Genomic DNA, 23,480 nt, shown 5'->3' with positions numbered 1-23,480 from the left:
GTGACGTCCCAACTACTTCAAAGGTTAGTGAACTGTGAAGAGGACAACGTGAATTTCCAACGCGGAGCGACGGTGCGGAGAAAGAAACAGATTTGGCGACGTCAACAAAATTCGCATTCCGCCTCTCAGACTTCATCAAACGACCTTGGTTCGAGATTTGCGTGGAAGCGATTATTCGAACAGAATAGTCCCCTGATGAAGCTCAAAATGTCCCATCAAGCCTGTTGCTTTCTTTCTATCAATAACAACTAGGGCTAGGTAGTTGATGAAATATCATTTTTTTTTCGGTACGCTGAAGACTATGCTAAACCAGATAGTAGTCTGTTTTCCTTCAGTTAGAACCAGAAAACGTTTTTTTTTTGCATTTTCTGGCCTTTTTGGCTTTTAGGTCATTTTTCAGTATAATTTGTTGTTATTGATTGATTGATTTGCTTTATTTTACTTCGGTTTTTGTGCTACTTTTGGCTAATTTGCGAAGATGGGGATGAGTGATGATATGATGAAATTGATGAATGGACACACAAACATCCATGCCCAGGCCGGGATTCGAACCCGGGACCCCTGGCATCGTAGCGCGATGTTTGTTGTTATTGTTGTATTTTTAATCATCTTGCTATGGTTTTTAGTCACGACATAAAATTATAATCTGATCACGCGAAACAAAACTACATTTTCAGACAGACTACTGTATCGTGCCAAACCCACATAGTGGGGGAGCATGTAGTTTCCCGTGGGGTTTTTGTGGTACAATAATGGGAGTTAGTTTTTCTGAAAGGTATTGGCACAGGGAAAACGAATATGGATGTTGCCAGTCCCAAAAATTGTGCAGGGGGGTGGGAGGGGGATTCAAAATGGTGGCAACTCGTTTCACCGAAACAGCAATATCTTCATCATTTATACGACTACAACAAATTTTCAAAGCTTTAAATACTTCTTGATGCAGTTTCTACGATTATTAGGAATAATATGAATTGTGTAAAAACTAGCGGTAATGCTACATATTTATTTAAAAAAAAGCTTTAACAAGCTCATGTTATGCATAATTAAATACAAAAAAAAATATTTTTCAGTGGATCTCAGTGAACCAGAAACGAGGCTAAAAATGGAAATCAACTATGCACTCTGTATAATATGTCAACAGAAATTAACCGAAGGACTAATCACAAACCCCACCACACATGAAAAGGTTTTACAAAGTGTGCAAGAGAATGCTGAATACGAAAACGTGAAGTATGTATCATCTAATATTCGTCTACTTTGAATGACTGCTGCCATGCTGGCAGACAACAGGGGATCATGGCACCGAAGTTCTTATCAAGATGTCACTCACAAGGGAAAATTGGAGCGTATGAAAAAGCGCTATGAAAGCCAACATCAGCAAACACCAACTGTGGCGGAAAGCAGCACACCAAGACTAACACGTTCGCATTGCATTCCATTCAACAAAGATGAATGCTTCTTCTGTAATGGTGGTCAGATACGTGCAAATTCCCTCAGGAAGCTGTCGGTTGATCATGCTCAAAAAAAGCCTGAGTGATGCTATTGCTAAAAGTGGAAATGAAGCCCTCCAGATAAAGCTCAATACAGCAATCAACCCTGAAGATGGTCATGCTATCGACATTAGATACAATTTGCCGTGCTGGGCAAATAATGTGACACATGTACTACGATGTCCTGATACCAGTGCACCCAATATCTCTACAGCCCCTGAAGCTGCATCAGAGATTGAATTCATCTGTATCATTCAAGAGTGTTTAAAGACTGGTTCCTTGAGTATGGTTGATGTGCAAACCACTTATGAAAACATTCGTGTTATGCAGTGGCGTCTCGTGGCCTCAAATTTGGCCGGGGCTTATTTTTTAAAGAATTTAAAATATAATGACAATTCAAATGAATTACAAAAAATAGGTATTTTCCTTCTTCTAGACTACAAAACTGGACTTATTTTTTTAAAAAAAATATTTAAAAGGTAATAACAATTCATATGAATTACAAAATACATGCATTTATCTTCTTCTAAACTACAAAATTGGACTTATTTTTTTAAAGAATTTAAAATATAATGACCATTCACATGAATTACAAAAGAAACAGGTATTGCTGTGAAACGTACCTTTCTACGAACGTTGGTTCTCATTTAAACAAGAACTGTGCTCTCCTGTTCTTCTGCTCAGCAAATTTTGTAATTATTTTTTCATTGAAGCCCTCTATGTTTGCAATGTATTCTTTCTCTATTGTAAGCACTGCCATGGCATTGAGTCTGTCTTGTCCCATTGCATTTCTTAAGCAGGTTTTAATACGCTTCAATGTGCTGAAACATCGTTCAGATTCAGCTGTTGCCACTGGAGTTGTTAAAACTATGTTTGTCATTTTTACTGTTTCTGAAAAGGTATCCTCTAAATCATTTTCAATGAAAAACGAATGCAATGTACTGATAGAGTTTATGTTTTTAAACTCTTCACTACAATAAAGAACACGAGGTTCACTCTTTAGTTTTCCCTCTTCTATGAAGGGATAATATTTGGCACAATTCTTACACGAATCATCGAGAAAATCAGACTTCCTCCAGTCATTGAATTTTGCAGGGTCAACTAAATTGAAACACTCCAAATGTTCAGTTGCCCCAAATCTCTCTTCGGCTTGATGATTAATTATATCGCAGCACTCAATAGCGCATGCTGTTTTGTTAACACAACTCATTTTGTATCACGGCTGATGTGTATTTATTTACTTTGGATGCCTCTAAATGTTCATGCAAACTGTTATCTAGCTTAGCAATCTCATTTACTAAATCTAGGAAGATGCCTCTGTTTAAAGATTGTTCTCTTTCGTTATGTCCTCATAGAGCAAGTTCAGATCAACCACAGAATTTTAAGCAATCGATAATTCTATTTAATATATGCCTATTTGTGTTTTTGTATTAATGTAACACTCGGATGGTCAGGACCAAATTGTTTAACAACAAGTTTTTCTTGGTCACTCAATGTCTGAAATGGTGTTGCCAACAAGAAATCCACTGATAACTGACATCAATGCCGCTAGGAGCCCTGTCATATCCATTGCTGCTGACGATGAACTTAGGTCGGTAAAAATCGTCTTTTAAAAGATTGTATGATAGTTATGTACGAGGGTGATTGAAAATGACGTCATTACGTCCGTTTTTCTTTAGGGGCTAAGCCCCGGAAGCCCCAAGGGACGAGACGCCACTGGTGTTATGAATAATGTCGCTTATCCATCTATAACAAGGAAAAAAATTAAGAAATTGCTGCAGAAAAATGTTACAGATATTGAATTTCACCGTCCATCACAAAGAAATCAACCTGAAATGTTTGTATGAAGCATGCACGAGATATTGCTATGACATCACAGAATGATGATGAAGATTTGGACTTGACTATGAGGAATTTGTATGATGCTGCTAGTTATCTTCGTAAGTCTATAATAAACACTAAGAAGTGGGAATTCACAGGATCATTAGAAGCAACAGAAGAACATGTGCCACGAGAAGTGTATTCTTTTCTCAGATGGCTTATTTGTGGTACTGTTGAACATATGTCTTCAGAACTCAAGCAATCAAGTGTTAACAAGGCTGTCATGAGCATATCACAAACTGCAATATCCATGACATATAATGAGAGACAAGTGAAATGTACAACAACTACAAATATTCAGTCTACACGTGTAATGCCTCAGCAAGTAGATGTAGGATTATCAGTTCACCAATCTGTAAGGAACAAGAAGGTCATTGAGCTTTTGCATGGCTGTGGTCTGTCAATTGGATACGATCGACTTCGACGATGTGAAACACAAATAGCTGAGACGATAATAGATGATATCAGAAATAACCAGGGAGTGAATGCGCCGGCAGATATATTTTCTTCGCAGTGGATAACGTGGATTTCATGGAGGATACACTAGATGGGAAGAATACCACACATGCAACTGCCCTTGCCGTTTATCAACAGAAAGGATCAGATGATAATTCACCAGCTATACACTTCATCAAATCATCAAACAATAGAGCCCTAACAGAAATTCCAGCCAGCGTGACATTATTGAAATAATGCAGTATGCCAACAAAACCAACCCCAAAATCTCCAACATATACTAATTTTTCATCAATGAAAGACAATCTAGGTGTTAAGGAAATGAAGTCATGGCTCATAGCAAAGATATTACATGCTGCAACAGAAGATATTGCTAGCGAAGAAGACATTAATAGTGTCAGTCGTATTTTGCAAGCTTTTGCAAACTTGGGATTGGATGCAACACCATCTAATGGTATTTTTGATGCGTTAGAACGTTTTGTTTGTAAACTTTACATGCCAAACTCTGCAAAATCGGATGTTGGAGCTGTCCAGTTTACCTTGTTTCAAAAGAAAATTGCCGAATGAGAGAAAATGCCACCAACACAGTCAGCTCTTCGCTGTGCTATATTGAGAGCACATTATCAAGCCATGGTATGAAGATATGATGTTGTTGCGAATCCAAAGATTCCACAGCCAGATGCTGGTTATGGATGGGAAAGCAAAACGGTACATTTGTACCCCAGATGACCACGATGCAACCCGTCCCACAGGCCATTCTGGAGCTAGTGAAATGTTCATGCAAAAAGAGTAGATGTTCAACACTTGTATGTAAATGCAGACGTCATGCCTTTCCATGCACCGACATGTGTGAATGTGTGGACCCGACAATGATGTAAATAACTGTTTTAACCGGAATGGGGATAATAGTTCATATGAAGACAGTGAAACTGATTAATAAGTGTAATTATTATTTTACATTATTTTTATTTGGATGACCTCCTGTTTTCAAACATTTTGTAGTAATGATCTTCTGAAACAGATTATTATTATAATATTTAATTCATTTCATTGTGTTTTCGGTAACAAACAAATACATCAATATGATGCCATGGAGTTTTTCTGTTCTTGTATCTAAAATTTATGATGATGGCGTAATTAAATAAAATAAAATTATGAAAGCTACACAATGAATATTTTGTTTCATTCCAAAATATTTTTTATACTCTGTAACAGAAAGTAAACCTTCAATGGAAACCAGAAGAGCTGTATTAAGCAATCCGTAAGAGGCTAACAGGTTCATTTATATTATTCACATTATTTTAGTAATTGTATAAACTGCATCAAGAAGTATTTAAAGCTTTGAAAATTTGTTCTAGTCGTATAAATGATGAAGATATTGCTGTTTCGGTGAAACGAGTTGTCGGCCATTTTGAATCCCCCCTCCCACCCCCCTGCACAATTTTTGGGATTGGCAACATCCATATTCGTTTTCCTTGTGCCAATACCTTTCAGAAAAACTAACTCCCATTATTGTACCACAAAAATCCCACGGAAGGCAAATATATTACCATTTGCCTCCCCACTAACACTGAAAATGAGGTGATTTACGTAGATAGAAAAACCTTGCGATATATTTTATATAACCTTGAAGTAAAAATAAAAAGACTACATTAGCACTTAATTGATTTTTCCCCTGGCTTCGTTAGGTACGTTTTGTCGCTGGTACGTTTTGTCAATGGTACGTTTTGTCGGTGGTATGTTTTGTCAATGGTACGTTTTGTCGCTGGTATGTTTTGTCAATGGTACATTTTGTAGCGTAATTTATGAAAAATCAAGCTTTCATTTTAAGATCGAAAATTATTTTAGGCCATTCTATGGGTATTTTCTTTTCTTTTTTCTTTTTTTTAGATTTTTTAGGTCATCATCTTCCGAGCCCTAATAATAACTCTTCCACGAATCAACCGCCCCAAGGTAACTGTAGTTTTGTTACGGTAGGTCATAAGTTCGCTGTATTTAATCGCTTTACTGATCTTCAGAGTAGTGCTTCAAACTGTTTGGTTTAATTTGAGGGCAATTGGTGTTTTGTTAGAACATTAGTTACTTACCACTCCACTTTTACCATCCGATCATCCATTTTTAAAAATCCATTACCAAAATATCGATTAACTCGCACTCTAAAATTCCTGAAACATATGCTAAAATTATGTACATATATATCGTTAATCAGTACATTTTGAACGGCACGTACATTCGTAACCTACTACTTGAGATCATTGTATAAAATACGATTCGGGGCTGCTTGCCAGAAGTTTGTGAAAGTTTGTATTAAATCGACTTTGGATCAGAAAAGCTAATCGAGACTGGAACTACAGTTCAAAGTGGAATACAACGAACTGTGAAATGTGCCTCCAACAAGATCAAACCCGTAAACTTTTCATTACAAGGCAACATTACCATTAACATCATATCACAATTAGCTTGCAAGTCTTACACGTAGAGCCTCCCCGATTGCGTAGTGGTAGCGACGTCGCCTTGTAATTAGGGGTCCCGTGTTCGATACCTGGTGGAGGCACATAGTGGTTTGGATCCCGCTATAAACTGTAGGTCCAACCCCCATTAGTCTAGACACTCACAAGATAACCATGCAAAGGCCGGGACTCTAATCCGGGAACTTTGTTAATGAGATAGAAAGTCACCCAATCAACGTGCTCGGTCAACGAGCCAGCACGTCATTCTAATCAAACAATGCATATCATATGAGGTGTTCGTACTTTCAGAAGATATTAATAGCGACATACACTCACATAAGACCGTGGGATGTAACATAAAACCCTGTTTTATTTCCTGGAAGCGATATTACTAGGCTAAACATGAAAGCCTTTCAGATGAACACGACTCATCCAACATCCCTCGTCTTTCATGGACTTATTTTTCAGAGCATTATCTCGTAACGCCCACGATAGGTCTATTTATGTGTTGGTAATTAATGGTGGCTGCCGGAGTGATCGTCAGTTGTCATTTAATTCGTCGCGCGACAGAGGAAGGCGCCACTATCGACCGAGGCTGTCCTTTGAGTACTGGGCCACTCTTGTCAGCTACTCTTGCCGCCGACCGCCCAGCAGATTTAATAACAAAGAGTGGCTAACCGTGTACTCCAGATCTGATTAACCACAGAATCAAGGTCCTGACACTGGACATCACACACGCTCTGCGAAAGCTCCAATCAGATAAGGTCAAGTGCGGCAATAAGAGAGCAGTCAGTCAGTCTGACAGTTCGTAATGGATCTTGAACAAAACACCTGTTGATGACATTTTTGACCATACGTATCTGAACACATTGTCTGAACAAAAGTGTTACAAGTTACACGTTGGGAACGTTGGGCACGTTTTTTAGTTGAGCTTTGGAATACAATCTGCACAATTGTTGAAGACTGTTCATTTTTCTAGGGTGTAAGGTCGTTTATTTCTAGCTTAGATATCTCCGACAAGAACGAAGAGAGAACAAAAATGGAATTAAGGAAAGGAAAGAAACGGCAGCGGCCTATGCCAAATGTACTATCCCAGCATTACAGTGGCTAATGAAGATGATAGATCTGGACCGACCTTGCCTAGATAGACAGCTTCTGTGCCCTAACCGGTATACATTTCTCATAATTCGTGATAGAATATTGGAAATATATTATATTCAACTTGACGTCATCACACAGTGCACTCTGGTAAGAAACAGCAAGAAGTCGGGCAAACAGATACGCACGTGTTAAGGAAAGCGTATGAGAAGCTTTCTTACAGCTAGAAATTTGCGATATTTTATACGTACGAGTACACATTCCTCATATGGTCATAATAATCATACCTTGAATCACTTCGGCAAAGATTATACACACAATGCTTACCCGGTATGTTTTCATCGCAAATTTTGATCTTTTTTCCCGAAATATAGCGGCGAAACGTGATTTCGCGCAATGAATTGCGGCGGATTGTTCGCTGAAATTATTATGAAGCCTCTGGATTGACTGACTATGGAGGTACAGTTCAGCAATTTGGTTTATACTCTAAGCTATACGATGGTTTCTAATTAAACACTTACTAAACTTCTCTCTTAAACTTAATTTTCCACACGATTGATTAGCTGTCTTTCCCATTTCATTGTCAGCACGGCTTTAACAATTCTCTAAAGTTTTGCAATGTTTGCCATTTTCCCCTTGTTCCTCAGCAGCAAATTTGCTACCATTATTGCACAAGGTGATGGATGCTTGGAAGTTTGAATTTTAACCAGCGTGTCTTGCTGTTTGAAACACACGAGTGTCCAAGGTTAATTTGCCATGTTTACGAGTTCTCGAAGGAACGGGGGGTGTGGTTTCAATGTTTCCACTGACAAATAACACAGAAGGTTCGTTGAACCCACAACCATTCGAAATGGCTAGACAGCTTTTAAACAGAAGCGACAAGCGAGACGGGGTTTCACACCGAAGCGACAATTGACATGTGCATCTCCATCACTCGCGACCAACAGACCAAGCCGATACGATAAACGGTATTAAGAAAACGGTCCAGTCCGTACAACACACAGACGACACAAGCAGCTTGTCTTATCACGTCCGTACCAAAGGTTTCATTATTTCTAAAGGTTCGTTTCGAAATGGCATGTGTCATTTGTCACCTGTAACTTCCGTAAATTTACATATCCATGTATGTACAGTCACCGACAATAAAAATGGGACACCTATACCGCGTTTGTTACAACATGTCCCGTTTCCCGCGCTAGCGATCGCTCAACAGTTTCGGTGCCAATGAGAAACGAGGAAAAAATCGTCTGCTGGGCAGCGAGGAGCGAATGGGAGCCACAAGAGAGGCGCTTACGTAGACGCTGTTGCGACGTTGCGTATTTTAATTGGCTGCCTGGCTTTGACTTTCCCCAGCACGGAGAAAAGCCAGCGACCAGCTAGCGCGGGAACCGGGACAGGTTGTAACAAACGCGGTATAGATCCTGAAATAATCACTTCACTGCAATGTGTTATGTGTGTTGCCTAACTCTACGGCGGTACAGAAGTTGCCATTGAAAATTTCCTATTTAAATCCACTTTCAGGAAATAGATGTCCCATTTTTATTGCAAAAATGAAAATATTGATCACCCAAATGTACTTCCCTCGTAATTTTGAGAGACAGCAAGGAGTACCAAGTATCGTAAGTTTCAGGTTCGAGTCCTAACCTGGGTATGATTGTTTCTTTGCGAGTATCACTTCATCAGTTTCAACTAATCATCATTCATCTTCATCGTAGCAATTAGCCAAGAGCGGCAGATATCTACCAAGCAGACATCTACCTGATTATTTATAGATCAGTCATATGTTTTGTTCATAGTAATTGCAAAGTCAACCCGTTAGTGGCAATTGTGAGCTTGCGCTGTGTGGTTGCATATACTCAGGATAAATTACATTTCATTGAGAGCTCGTAGCGTCCAAACAAGGCGTCCAACAGAAACAAAAGCTAATGAAGAAAAGTTGTACGCAGTGAAAGTGTGTGCAATGAAGCTCCCTATTTCTTGTTTGTAATGCTTCGAGGCGAGACCGAGAAGTAGACGGGCATTTATATCTCAAGACGAGATTAAGACACTACCAAGTTTCATCTCGATGGAAAAAAAAAGAAGGTGTAACCGTAATATTTTTAATTATATTTTTACCAAAATAATGTACCGAAGCCTTTCCCTTACAGATATTTACTTTATTACTTTGCATTGCCTCATGAATTATTTGTAAGTTCCTTCTGGCTTGGTATTGTTGCTTACGAACTAAACAGCTGATGTACGTACATACAACGTTCAGCAAGTTTCCATCAACTTTCAAGGATTACTACCACTGGTACCATTAAGGAATGCTGCAAGAGCAATGCTTCATCTCAGAAACTATCAATCATCGTACAAAACGCACTTCCACGCAACAGGCTTTTGGCTCTTTGGAATGTGTCGGCAGCTGAGACATTGCAGATGCAGACGTAGATTAAGAATCTGTTGATAGAACGCAACTGAGTCAGTCGATCCATTACAAATTCAGGTCATCGTGGGTAAGCGAATGCCGAAAAGGGAATTTGGAGAAAGATTTAAGACTAGCGATGGCGCGTGGGTTCAAGAAAGGATCAGATCAATCGTCCTGTGACTCTGTTGGGTAACCTTCGGCTGGTGCCACGAAGGATTACATTTTGAACTAATAAAGAGGCGCTACGTACTCAGCGCACGCAAGGACATTCCACTGGTATTGTCCGTCTCCCTCCCTGATCGCATCCCATTTCGCCTAATAGCTTATGAGCCCTCGCCAATCAGATCTGACAGCTGTCCACCATTTTAGACGAAATGGGATATCTCGTTTCGCCTAAACCTGTTGGAAGGGAAATATTGCAAGTGAGGGAAATTTTGGCGGTCTCTGATGTATCTAACGCTGGGTCATGGGCGGAGTTTGAGCCATTGCTTTGGAGGGGCCAGACTCTGTTAGAAGCATATGATGTACCTCAGGGTGATTGAATATCCCCTAGTTTATAAGGGGTCCGGAGGCCTTCCTCCGGAAATTAAATTAAATTAAAAAAAAAAAAAAAGTTAAAAACACTGAATTGTAGGCCTTTTAGATTTGAAAATGTAAAATTTCCTCGCTTAAGTAAACACATATTAATTAGTATATTGGTTGTCAGTTTTAAAGGATGCAAAACAGTACGATTATTGCATTTTGCATTTTTTTTGATACAATACTCGTATTACTTTAAAAAAGTTACGGTACAATAGTAAGCTTCAGAAATTTTAGAAAACTTAAATTGAAAAGTTCTTTTGATGCCTCAACAGTAACTGTTGACTCAACACAAAGTCAGTTTACGTTATTCTTACTTCAAACTGTACACATCAATCAAATCGTCTAAGTTAATTTTTTTACAACATCTGATTCAGAGTATAAGACCATTAAATTGTTCAATCTCTCTTGACCCATTGTGCAACGCAACCAGTTGTTGATTCGCCTCATAGCAGAAATTGTCCTCTCACAAGTGGTACTATTTAATAGCAGGGTCAGAGCAATTTTCAGAAGAGTGCTAAAATTTTTGTATGTTTCTGCATGTTTACTCAAAACTTTGTCCACTATCTTTAGAACAATATTGTTCAAAGGCGCACTTATCAAACTCAAACCTGAACTTTCCATTACATTTCTTAAAATGGTCATATCTGCCTTCAACATTGTTGTGTGAATACCAGGAATGGAGTAAATCTCAATGAAACGTGCAGTTCCTTCTTCATCCAGGCGAATAAATCTTTCACTGAATTCAGCAACTTCCGAAGTTTCACCACTAAATCTTCTTTTCAGTTAGCCAATCAAAATATCCAGCAATGCATAAATAAATCAAATCACACTTGTATTTTTTCTTCCAGATTTCTTCACTTTGAAATGTAGAAAGTGTTTCAGCAGATGTCTCTTCTCTGGTTCTCTGACCAACTGAAGAACAAACCAGATAAGCATCTAATTTGTTTGATATCAGTCTAGGCCTTTTTGGATTTGTACCTTTTTTCATCTCACCTCCACCTTCAAAAATGTTTAGACCTAATTCTTTGTCAACACCCTTTATTCCATTCCATTTTCTGTCCCAAGTGTTTTCTTTTCGCTGGGACTGAAGCTCCTTAATCGCTCCGTTGACTACACTGGAACTTTGAGCTATTGAGGTATCAGCTTTCTGAAAGGACTGGGATGAAACATTTATGAGGGGGAGATATTCAGAAAATACTGATAAACATACAATGAAATCCAACGATTTTATAGCTGAAAGCAGGCTTTTGGCTTCAGGGTTTTTAGAATGTCTTAAATCAGACGCTGTCGCAATGACGCTGGATAATTGTAACTAACTGCAGACTGCACTGACAGCGTGGGTAGGAATTCGGACAAGTCTATTTTAAGAGAAATAGGGGAGGATGCTAGTGAGTTGAGTGTTACATCAGAGCCAGTATTTCCAATCCCACTTGTAAAACTAACCGCTATTGCGGCACAATTGCTGCACATGCCATCATGCCAAACGTCAAGATTTGCGGTATGGCTTCATAACAAAAAATGTAGTAACTGAACTTAATCATGTGTTATTTTATTAGTCTTTTTTAAGTTGGGGGGCCAGGCCCCCCTGGCCTCTCCAGAACTCCGCCTATGCGCTCGGTGATCAACGTAAGCACCAAACAATTCAGAACACGTGTCGATGCTAATTACGAACAGTCACACGAGCCAAATAGTCAGGTGTGTCAGTCACATGAGCCCAATAGTCAGCAATATAACAGCCAATAATCTTAGTCGTATGCTAAGAGCTAATTAAGGTAAGGTTAGGTTATTGTTATATTATTAGCCTAACCTTAAGCGCTAATTAAGATGAATTAACATAAAACAGAGCACGAATCTCCTTGCTGACAGACAACTAAATTTCTGTCATTTGAAATATTTCCCTTTCAACCTGTTTAGGCGAAACGAGATATCCCATTTTGTCTAAAATGGTGGACAGCTGTCAGATCTGGCGGAAGGGGATATCCCGTATCCCTTAAAATGGTGGCCAGGTAATAAATCACATTATCTTGTGCTGATAAGCAATTAGGTGAAAGGGGATTAGGCGAAACAGGACTGTACGCCCTCCCTCAATTAGAACATCTTTCTGAACAGTTTGATCGCGGAAGTAATGATGAATGATGTGATGAAATAGAGATTAGACAAAGACAAGGACGTATCTATGCCTCACCCTCTCTCTCCGTGTTCTTCCTGAGGTTTTGCCTTCTCGTCGTCATTGAGATTAGACCAAAACAGTTTAATCCAATGCAGGAACTTCAGAGACACATCTGGAACAAACCGGGAGGAAAATCGAAGCTCCCTGAGCTCGTTTCATGTAATTAAAGGGGTGTTTCTCAATCCCATGTTAACTTTCGCGACAAATACGGGACTCGGAATCGTGTCAATAACCTCCCTTCTCACCCACTATTAACTCCTACTAAAGTTTCAGCATTCCTACAAATACGTCAGATGGTAGACCCAAATACAATTGTATTTATTTATTGGGAACACGACAGTGCATGTTCAATTACAGCGTTTAATACTGTAAATACTCGTACACTATCACACACACAGAAAGAACAATAATTATGACAATTACATGAACCACGTTTGAAGCACTTTACACTAGGAGTACGCCATTTCGATCTACAATTTACAATCAGTATCAACAGATCCCAAACAACAAAGGCATGCTGAAGTTTAGATCTGTCGAGTGCAAAGTACATAATAGAAAGGATTATTTTTTCTAAATTAATTGTCCATTATCAATATAAATCCTAAACTTCTATAAGCTTCGATGAAACGCGGTTAATGTGTGCTTGAAAAGTTAGTGTTTAGGCAAGTGACACCAAGATCATTGACGGTATTCTCTCTTAGCACTGACTGATTGATTGATCGGTTTCGTTTATTTTACTTCGCATTCCTGCCACTTTTAGCTAATCGTGAAGATGAGGATGAGTGATCAAACTGATGAAGGGACACTTACGAAGAACACCGGTGCCCAAGCCGGGATTCGAACCCAGGGCCCCAATCGTCGTGGCGCGCTGTGCTAACCCCTCCGCTACGGAGACCAGTACTTAGCACTTCAACATTAGAAATAGTGTACGAATACTGAATATAACGTCTGCTTTGGTTAATTATACAAGTTTAAATTTGTTTATGTTCAATCTAACTTTATTAATTTCACACCTAGAATATTAAAATAGTAATTTACTACTTCAGATATAAAATAAGATCCGTTAAATTTCGTCAAAATATTATAATCATTAGAGAAGTTATTTTTCAAATCCATTCACATTTAGAAAACTAAAGGCCAGATCATAATTGGAATAATAAAGTCTATTTTATATTGTATGTACGTACACTCGCCTCAATTAGTACTCCGGCAATTTGTTTCTTTATACAGGGTGGGTCAAAAGTCGCAATACACCTAAATAAAAGAAGCCACTGTGGGGAAAGGTGTCAGTGAGTGTTGGATATGCGTGTTGGGGGTGGGGGAAAACTTTATGATGAGGTTGATCTTGACGGCCGCCATCTTGGATTCAACTTCATTCTTTTAAATGGGAAGGGGGTCGTGTGACACATAATTTTAGGCTAGAATTTTGTCAGGAATTAAATGTTGTTGTCCATTTTGACGTATCTTTATTCGTGTAGGAGTTACAAAGGTTTCTTTTTTCTAGTTTTGAAAAGTGGCACACTTTACATGATGTGTTCGATGTGGCCTCCTTCATGCTGGACAGTCATTTCCATTCTCTTCTGCCACTCCGTATGCACACGTAATAGGACATCTGGTGTAATAGCCGCACATGCATCAATGATCCGCTGTTCCAGGTGGCGAAGATCATTGATTTTGACCGCATACACCATGGCTTTGAGGTGGCCCCATAGGTAAAAGTCCAGGGGAGTGAGATCGGGGGATCTTGCAGGCCACTCCACTGGACCTCGACGGCCAATACAGCGCTGTGGAAACTGTTCGTTGAGTAATCCACGTACCTGCAGACCGTAGTGAGTTGGTGCCCCGTCGTGCTGAAACCATAAGGGGAAGTCACCATCCTTTGTAGCTGTCGGCATTCAAATTGTTGTTGATGAACACAGGACCAATGACCCGTGTTCCCCAGATCCCGCACCACACCATGACTTTGGTATGTCCAACCATCTTGGATGGATCAGTCCAATGTGGGTTACTGTCTGACCAATAACGCAGGTTCTGCTTGTTAACCTCCCCGTTAACGTAAAAGTTAGCTTCGTCCGTAAAGAGCACATTCTGGGCGAACTGTGGGTTATCTGCAAGCTGTGCTGTTGCCCATTCCGCAAACTGAAGCCGGCGGTCAGGGTCGTCTTCAGAAAGGTGGTGTAATAACTGCAGCTTGAATGGATGAAAATGATGTGTCTTCAAGATCCGGCGTATGGAGCATCTGCCAACACCAGTCACATGAGACATGCTACGCACACTCCTTGTGGGACTGAGGGCGAAGCTACCTAACACGGCGATGGTTGTCGCCTCATCTGTTGATGAACGTGGCCTCCCAGACCGTGGCGTATCTTTCACACTCCCTGTGGCAGTGAACCGGGACAGCAGCGATGCAACTGTGGCGTGGTAAATTGGATGTCGGTCTGGATGGCGAGCGTTGAAATCGGCTGCAATGGTGCGAGAACTTCTTTCCCCTGATATTAGGATGATCTCAACCCGTTCAGCGTCGCTTAGTTTCATGTTGTTCTGTCAACCTGCAACGAAGAGAAAACCTTTGTAACTCCTACACGAATAAAGATACGTCAAAATGGACAACACCATTTAATTCCTGACAAAATTCTAGCCTAAAATTGTGTGTCTCACGACCCCCTTCCCATTTAAAAAAATGAAGTTGAATCCAAGATGGCGGACTTCAAGATGGCGGCCGTCAAGATCAACCTCATCATAAAGTTTTCCCCCACCCCCAACACGCATATCCAACACTCACTGACACCTATCCCCACAGTGGCTTCTTTTATTTAGGTGTATTGCGACTTTTGACCCACCCTGTGATACAAGAAGATACAATTCAACATACAATTGTATCAATATACGCTGTATAAAACACAACTTATTACTAACTTCGTTGACCCTGTACATAGTATATAAGTTCTCTGTCTAACTTCGCTATGAAGAGAGGTAATCAAAGATATTAAATCATATTTTCTATAGCATTTTGTAGATTCGAGGGTTTTCCTTTCACAAAATCTAAGTTGGCGGAAAATATAAGCACATATTGAGAATAGAGATAGTTCGCAAATTGACGTAACCTCTAGTAGAACCATCCTTGCCCTCTATGCTTCGCCTCTTCTTCCGGAGTAGCAGCTACTCTTTAAGCTGAAGTCAATGACTGGATAAAAATAGAATGTATGATAATGGTATCTCCAGGCTTCACGTAGCCATTTTTTTTCATATATCTCTCTTCGTTTCTCACGTCTGTCCAGTATGGTGGATTTTTTCCAGGGAGGGAGATTCTAGTGAGAATTCTTACAAAGGTGTGTGTGTGTCTCAAAATCATTGGACGTACACATTTACGTATGGATTTATCGATAGTTTCATGATGCACTGTGTGTGTTTAACCTCAATTCTATATAGTACACGCCGATAACTGCAGTCTTGTAGGCCAACGAGGCACTGGCATCTGGACCTACGGGTAGCAGTGGCGCAACCACAGGGGGGGGGGGCAAACATTGACGGCCAAGTGTACCTGCCATTGCAATTATCGCCCACAACTTCAAAATTTTATGCAAATAAAAATAGTTTTCGTAAAATTTTCTTGCTCGCTTCGCTTGCATTCCCTCTTTTCTTAGTCTTACCATGTTCAGAATCGTAGCTAGTTAGGGTCGGCGGGAGTCGAATGATCTAAATGAAAATAAGTTGTAAGATTGATTTTTGGTTATAAGTCCACTTCACGCACAGAAAGGCTAATTGGAACTGTAGGTCCAGTTTAAATTGGTATCCGAACTACTGTGCCATGTGCCTCCACCGGGTATCGAACCCGGAACCACTTTATCACAAGGCGACGATTTTACCACTACACCATCGGGGAGGCACGAAAGTTGTAAAAGAGAGAACGCATTGGCGTCCCTTGAAATTATTTGCACCCTATTAAATCAATATAGATTACAGCCTTCAAAAAAATTGGATCCAAAAATTTTCTTGATCGCTTCGCTCGCAATTTATCATTCATTGTTTTCTGTAATGCATTCTAAATTTTCTGGCAGAGAAATAAGACTTGTCTTAATTGATTTTGTTTTAAATGTGTGAAAAATTGTTTTGAGGAAAGGGAACGTGCACATTTGAGGGACAATTGTGAGATGGATGAATTGGATGTGAACATATGTTGTATAATATATTCATTAAAGAAACTTTGAATACGTACACAATTTAGTGTCCACGTCGCTCCATGTTGCATATATGTGAAACATATATCATGCATGAAAGTTATACATGTTAATGTAAAAAATAATTATATTTGGAATCCATTTATCAAGCATTTTCTGTCTTTCGAAAATAGTTTGTGTGTTTGTTTTCCATTATTAATGTGAAATTGAACGTGTTGAAAAAATAATTCAAATCGTTTGTTCGAACACAAATGCTTTAGCACCAACTTCTATCCCCTTTTGTATAATTTACGAGGGTAATAACGTATTTTATACTACTACTACTACTACTACTACTACTACTACTACTAATAATAATAATAATAATAATGTTGGTTCCGGGTTCGAATCCCGGCTTGGGCATGGATGTTTGTGAGTGTCCATTCATCAATTTCATCATCATCACTCATCCCCATCTTCGCAATTTAGCCAAAAGGAGCACAAGAAGCGAAGTAAAAGAAAGCAAATCAATAATAACAACAATAATAATAATGATGTTATAACATTATTATTAAAATTATTACTATTATTATTATTAAAATTATTACTATTATTATTATCATCATCATTATTGGTACGTTTATCCTGGTATTTGCCCCCCCCCCCCCCGCTACCCAGACAAAAATTCGTGTTTCCGCCTCTGACGGGTAGTATAAATAATCTGTAGAGTAGTGTGTTGTCCATATATGTGCTGAGTGCCCCTGTACAGCTTCAGCTTTTAGCATGGGTAAGGAGATTCTTTCTGGTCCTCGCACACAGATGTTGTTTTTACCTAAGGTGCAAGGCACCCAAATTTCAACCAACCTCTCTTCCACGTATTTCGCCCTGGACTGCATTTTGCAGACTAGCGAGGCTGTGGCGTCTGGACTCACAGCTAGTATAATCCTCTGTAGAGCGGGTGTTTTGTGGTGTCTATGTGTGTTTGTGATTCTTCTGTCATCAATTTCATCTTATCACTCCTCAACTTCGCTATTAGCTAAAAGTGGGAAGGGGGTATGACCTCCACCAGTCCCGTTGGGCACACCACTCACACACATTATCCGTTTCACTCGGAGTTGTCTTCAAACGCACACGCATGCAAACACTACACCGAGATCCGTCCTTGTTGTAAACCAATCAACGTGGCTCCTCCATAATTTGCCCTGCTAAGTGTCCGCTGCTTGCCAGCCAACAAGGAAGGGCCTTGACACAGAACTCTTTTCAAACACCGAGGCCTTTGCACCCGCACAGCACGTGGCGTTTAGTAATCCGTTTACATTGTTCATTTTTATAATTTCTTAACACTTCAACGAACATTTTTGTACACTAATTTAACTTGTCAATTGACTGATTTCGTTTACTTCTCTTTTCTGCCAATTTTGGGTAATCAGAAAGATGAGGACGAGTGATGATATGATGAAAGAACACGCTCAAAAAGAGCACCCATGCAAAGGCCGGGATTCGAACCCCGGGACCCCTGGCGCCGTAGCGCGATATGGTCGACTGCTAATTTGAGAAAGAGTAGCAGATTTTGCAAATGTGAAACTCCAAAGTGTATAGAAGTAGACTGACGACATCTCACATTCTCACATTGGCGTAGTAGAGTCCCTTGATGTATGATTGAGTAGAGAGTACATCTGATTACGAGCACAAGCCGTGTGGTTTCAGCCGCTACACAGACACGCGTTCGAGTGGCACAAAACCAAATAAAGTCAAAGTGCATTTCGGGTGCTGAATTGTTTTGTGAATTGCTATTGTGTTTTGCATATAGCATTCTAGTTTCTAATATTTTTAATGATAATAACTCTAAATATTGGTCTGGCTTTTTAAATGAAGGTTATCTGAAGATAATAGGAAACATCAAAAGCAAACCGAATTTGCTTGTTAAAGGCGTCTAAGAATAACAGGAATAGATTAATATTTTTGAAAATGTTTTACTGTTAATGCCTGAAAATAACAGCAAGAATAGAAATGAATGAACTTTTCTAATGAAAGTGTCTCACCTTCAATAACACTCTGCCATATGATGAAACTGCTTGGAATATACTAACTAACTCTCTAGCCTTCTTACACCAGAAGGTTCATGGCTGCAGCAACATCTGTCCCTATCCTGAGCAAGATCTATATACTCTTTTCCGTCCCTACCGATTTCCTTTAGATCCATCTCAACGTTATCCCTCCATCTTCGTCTTGGCCTTCCTACAGGTGCTATCATCAGGTTTCCCAACAAGAATCCTGTAAACTCTTCCTTCCTCTCCCATTCGTGCCACATGGCTTGCTCACCTAAGTCTTCTTGATTTAATCATTCTAATAATATCTGGACATGAATACAAACTACAAGTACAAAATACAAAAGCATTAATATCTTGTTTAATGAAAATGACAAAATAAGAAAAAGATTGCCGGCAACTTGTTTTATTCATTGAAAATATCTAGGAACGGAAAAGGGTAGTGGCCTGAATGTGTTCTGGATTAACAGCTCCAGTATCATCATCTCTCCATCTTTTCCAGTGGTCGTTACTGGGAATGACACGAAAATATTCAGGGTCTACGTGACTAGAATGTCGTAGGCCCTTCTATAGACTTTTTCGGTCCACTGATTGTATTGACAAGGCACAGAATGTGCACGAAATCGGACACAGATCGTACGAAGGAACTCTGGCAAGGAATGACCAAATACAGGGTGGTCCATATTGATGGGACACATTTCATTTGGAATTTTAAGACAATAGGAATATTCTAACATTTTTCTAATGCAGTGCATTTTGGAAGCTAGAGCATGGGAGTTAATATTAATTCATTCTTCATTTTATTGTTCCACTGAATTATGGTGCTGTGGACTCCCGTTGAAATTGTTTATGTTGTGGAAGAGTCCCTCACTAGTGGATGTTTCATCATTACAGCACAAATGTAATTCCGACAACATTTCAAGAAGCGTCAAACACCATCTTGGAAGGCAATCCTGCGTGCTGTGAAAAACAACCATGAGACAGCTAATCCCGAAAAGAAACCTTCACCTGGGCGATCTCGAATGTCTCCTAGTGCAGAGAACATTGAACCCATGGCGAATACAGTTGAGTCACTGGTGAGTGCTACAAGGACATGTCAATCACGTTCTTCATTCCGTAAGTGAGGCGGCTCGGTCTCACAAAATGTGGATGAAACAAGATGGTGCCACTCGTTATACAGAATGAGTGCCAGTAAGAACCCTTTAATACCATTTCTCTGGTCGAATCATTTCCAGATTTAGTGGTATCAATTGGCTATTCGGTTCACCGGATCTAACTCAACAGGACTAATTTCTGTAGGGTTACCTAAAGGAAAGGACGTACACTACGAGACTCCAAACAATTGCTGAACTCAAGGGAAATATCCGGAAGGATATAGAGGCCATTCCGACCGATTTGCTACGACGCAGTATGACTTTGAGAACCCAAGAATGTTCTCCTCAACGTGATGCCCATCTACGGGATGTTAGATACAAACTATCAACAGTGCTGCAAACTCCGATAGTTTGATTATGTATTGCACATAGTGCTTAATAAATGTGCTTGTTCCATTCCTAGAAATGTGCATTTTAAATGTGCCCCATCAATATGGACCACCCTGTATAACAGTAACAATTAGGCTACATAGTAGACAAAGAATACATTCAAGAAAAAGAGCATGCGATTAAGAGGTATCGAAATATTCTTTATGATGCGAGAGGTTTGAAGATATGAACATATACACATTAACTTTGGAGGACACAGAACTTTCTCTCCCTCTCCCCCCCTCAATATAACCCGAGGGTTGTAAGGAATGGCCTTTTCTCAAGGCATTCGAATGTCAACGTACTACACCCTTGACAGCTTATTTGCAGACTAACAAGGCTCTAGCGACTGTATCTATAACAATATAATCCTCTGTGAGGTTTATGTTGTGTTCTGTCCACATGTATTTGTGACAGTCCTTTTATTATCTCTCATCCTCACCGCCGCGATTAGGCAAAAGTGACAGAAAAGCGTTGTAAAACAAAAAATAACAGTACTTTTTGACTTTCCAACATTAACTCGGTTGACATATTTAATTTGACTGTATATATGCTAATGCTATTTCGAAGTAAGTACATATTTTTTGCAAATATCGTGAAAATTAATATTCCCTTTTCATTTGATTTCAGCACGTGACGTATTGCGTGATCAAAGGCACCATCTTCGCGCTGTGGTTCGTGGTGCTAGTTCTGGTGTGTTTACCATTCCTTGGGTTTGGCCTGTACTTCCACAACAACAAATGCATACGATACAAGTTCGGCAGAGAGACCAAGGACCGGATATACGCCTATGTTTACTTTGCTTTTGGTAAGTACCCCCTCTTGTACTGTCTACATCAAAAATGACTCCGACAGATATAGAATGTTTTCACGGACTTCCCTGCTCGCTCTGATAGAAGTTATATCCTTCATGGTAAGCCACATACTCTTTGTTTGATGTAAGAATAAAGTCAATGTGAACAAATACACGTGGCTTGTGAGAAATTCTATTGGTTATTCCAGTGGCAGTTGTGTAGAAACCTTGCGCGTAGGAATATAGTGCATGTGATAAAGTCCCCACCACTCAACGTAGCTGTGGGATCTTATACACGTATTATGAGCTGTAAAGCAGCGACCAATGTATTTATGGCACGATATGCCCGGAACTACAGCGTCTTGCGGTACCGGAACTAACGTAGCTATAGGAAAGGGGCGGTTTCTCACAAATCACGTGGCATTTGTTTACATAAACTTCGTTCTTACGTTGGATGGAGAATAGGAAGCAGGCCTGGCTTCCCCCTGGTCGAACTCTACAGTGTTTCAAAAGCAACAGATCCCGTTGCGGTAGCAGAGACGATTCCACACAGGTAAAATAGCGGCAGCGAAGCCAGGCAGGCTCAGTAGACGTTGTGGTAGAGCAGTGGCACGGTATGCCAGAGACTCGTGTTCGAATCCTGGTCGAGCCTGCAGTTTTCGTTGAAAATTCTAAGTAGTACATCTCCTGTGTGTGCTTAATTTAATGAAGATCAATTACGTCTGTCAACTCAAGAAATTAGCACTAACAAAAAAAATATTATTTTTCTAAATTTTTGGGTCGTCTACCGAGAGGGGACAAATTTAGTACAAGAACTTTATCTTTTCCTCTTCATCTATTGTTTACAAGAATTAATGTGACAAAGGATGAACTTTTGTATAGTGTATTAAATAAATAAAATGGATGTCCAGTGTCACGCAGGAACTGAGCTCAGGCACCAAAATTATTTGTCGGAACGGCGTTCCGGTGCGTTCCTGCTTACTTCATATAGGGTGAGTTTAGTTCTTTCAAGTCCCAATATGCAATGAACTACCAACACGTCAAGTTCTGATTGGCATTCAAGAACACATCTTGGTCACGCAGTATAACCAACTTGTTTGGAACAGAACCCTCCTACGATTGGCTTATCTTGCCCCGTTCTGCAACCCTGATGGACTGTTCTATTGCTTTCCAGGGACTTTGCTGAGCATTTGCATAGTGTGTTGCAACCTGGCCGTGGTGCGTGTGCTGTGCTCCTTGGGCAGGAGACTGAGTGGCAGGAGGATTCGAAGGAGTTCCAGTCGCTGCAGCAACTCCACCACCTCAACATCCACCTACTCCACCAAGAGGATCCACTACAACAGCTCCACGCAGGAGGAACTGGCCTTCGCAAGGCTCATGGTCCTCCTATGCATCACTTTCGTCGTCTGCTGGACTCCCCAGGGGGTAAAGCTTTACCTTTCATTTACCATGCATGCACTATGCCTGTGTGTTTTATTGCTTTCATTGTGAGTGTAAGTTTGGAATCGAATTTGGCAGCGGTGGCTCTGAATTAATTAATAAGTTTGTGCAACTATTGATTTAATTTTCTCTACTACCAATTTCTCCCTACTATACCTTCGCCTAATTCAGAGCCACCAGCCGATTCAGGAATTTGCGTTTTGTCTTTTGGAAAGGGGTCGAATCTCCTGTACTGATAGTGTGTCCTGTTTTCAAGGGACATCACAGGGATGACGAGCATAGAATAAGCCAATCAACAATCGCTTGGGAGCTTCTGTTCCCATTAAACACCCTGACGTTTCGATCTCAATCAAAGACTCCCCGGTGATATCTTCAATTAAGAACCTGTGCGCTGAGATGCCGGCGCTTGCTGTTGAACTCGGCTTCCCTCTCCCATTGAGGACGTCAGGACACTCGTCTCTTCTGGCGCAAGTTTCCTCCAATAAACAAGAGAAAGCGTCATTGACGGTAGATCAATGGACACACATCCGCGGAAACATATCGTGGTCAAAAAATGAATCGGTTATAAGTACAAGTCACTTCATCTTCCTTTAATCAATTATCAAAAGTGTGTTGATTATATTTGGGTGGAGTATGAAAGAGAGGTAACTAAGTGATTAGGGAAACGAAAGAGCTTCAACTTTGCAATTTAGCTTCTTTCCTCTCTCTCTCTCTCTCTCTCTCTCTCTCTTTCTTCTCATTTCTTAGACACGATTTAGACAGAAGCATTTCCTTTAACATATTTGGTGGCATAAATGCTTAAGCAGCACCATTGATTTCCTCTAGATTGAATAGTTATCGGCTTAAATATGATTGATTTGTAATATTTTAAGTCCACTTTATGCACAGATCGGCTAATCGGGACTAGACCTACAGTGGGATCCAAACCACTGTGCCGTGTGCCTTCACCGGGTATCGAACCCGGGACCACTTGAATTACAAGGTG

General features: G+C 40.0%; 1 protein-coding gene across 2 annotated transcripts in view; it reads left to right on the top strand.

Annotated features, from left to right (window-relative positions):
- Positions 1-23,480, top strand: part of LOC145988724 (prostaglandin E2 receptor EP3 subtype) — a 106,727-nt gene that overhangs the window by 68,493 nt on the left and 14,754 nt on the right. For both annotated transcript variants that reach the window (XM_083123838.1, XM_083123837.1), the window contains exons 2-3: positions 20,893-21,070; positions 22,230-22,480. In XM_083123838.1, the coding sequence (XP_082979964.1) occupies positions 20,893-21,070; positions 22,230-22,480 (429 nt within the window). The remainder of the gene's footprint in view (positions 1-20,892; positions 21,071-22,229; positions 22,481-23,480) is intronic.

This window comes from Lepisma saccharinum, chromosome 6 (genome assembly GCF_977018435.1).
Source record: "Lepisma saccharinum chromosome 6, izLepSacc3.1, whole genome shotgun sequence".
In the NCBI taxonomy this organism is placed as follows: domain Eukaryota; kingdom Metazoa; phylum Arthropoda; class Insecta; order Zygentoma; family Lepismatidae; genus Lepisma; species Lepisma saccharinum.
The sequence above is the reverse complement of the archived record's forward strand: the minus strand, read 5'-3'. Positions and strand labels throughout refer to the sequence as shown.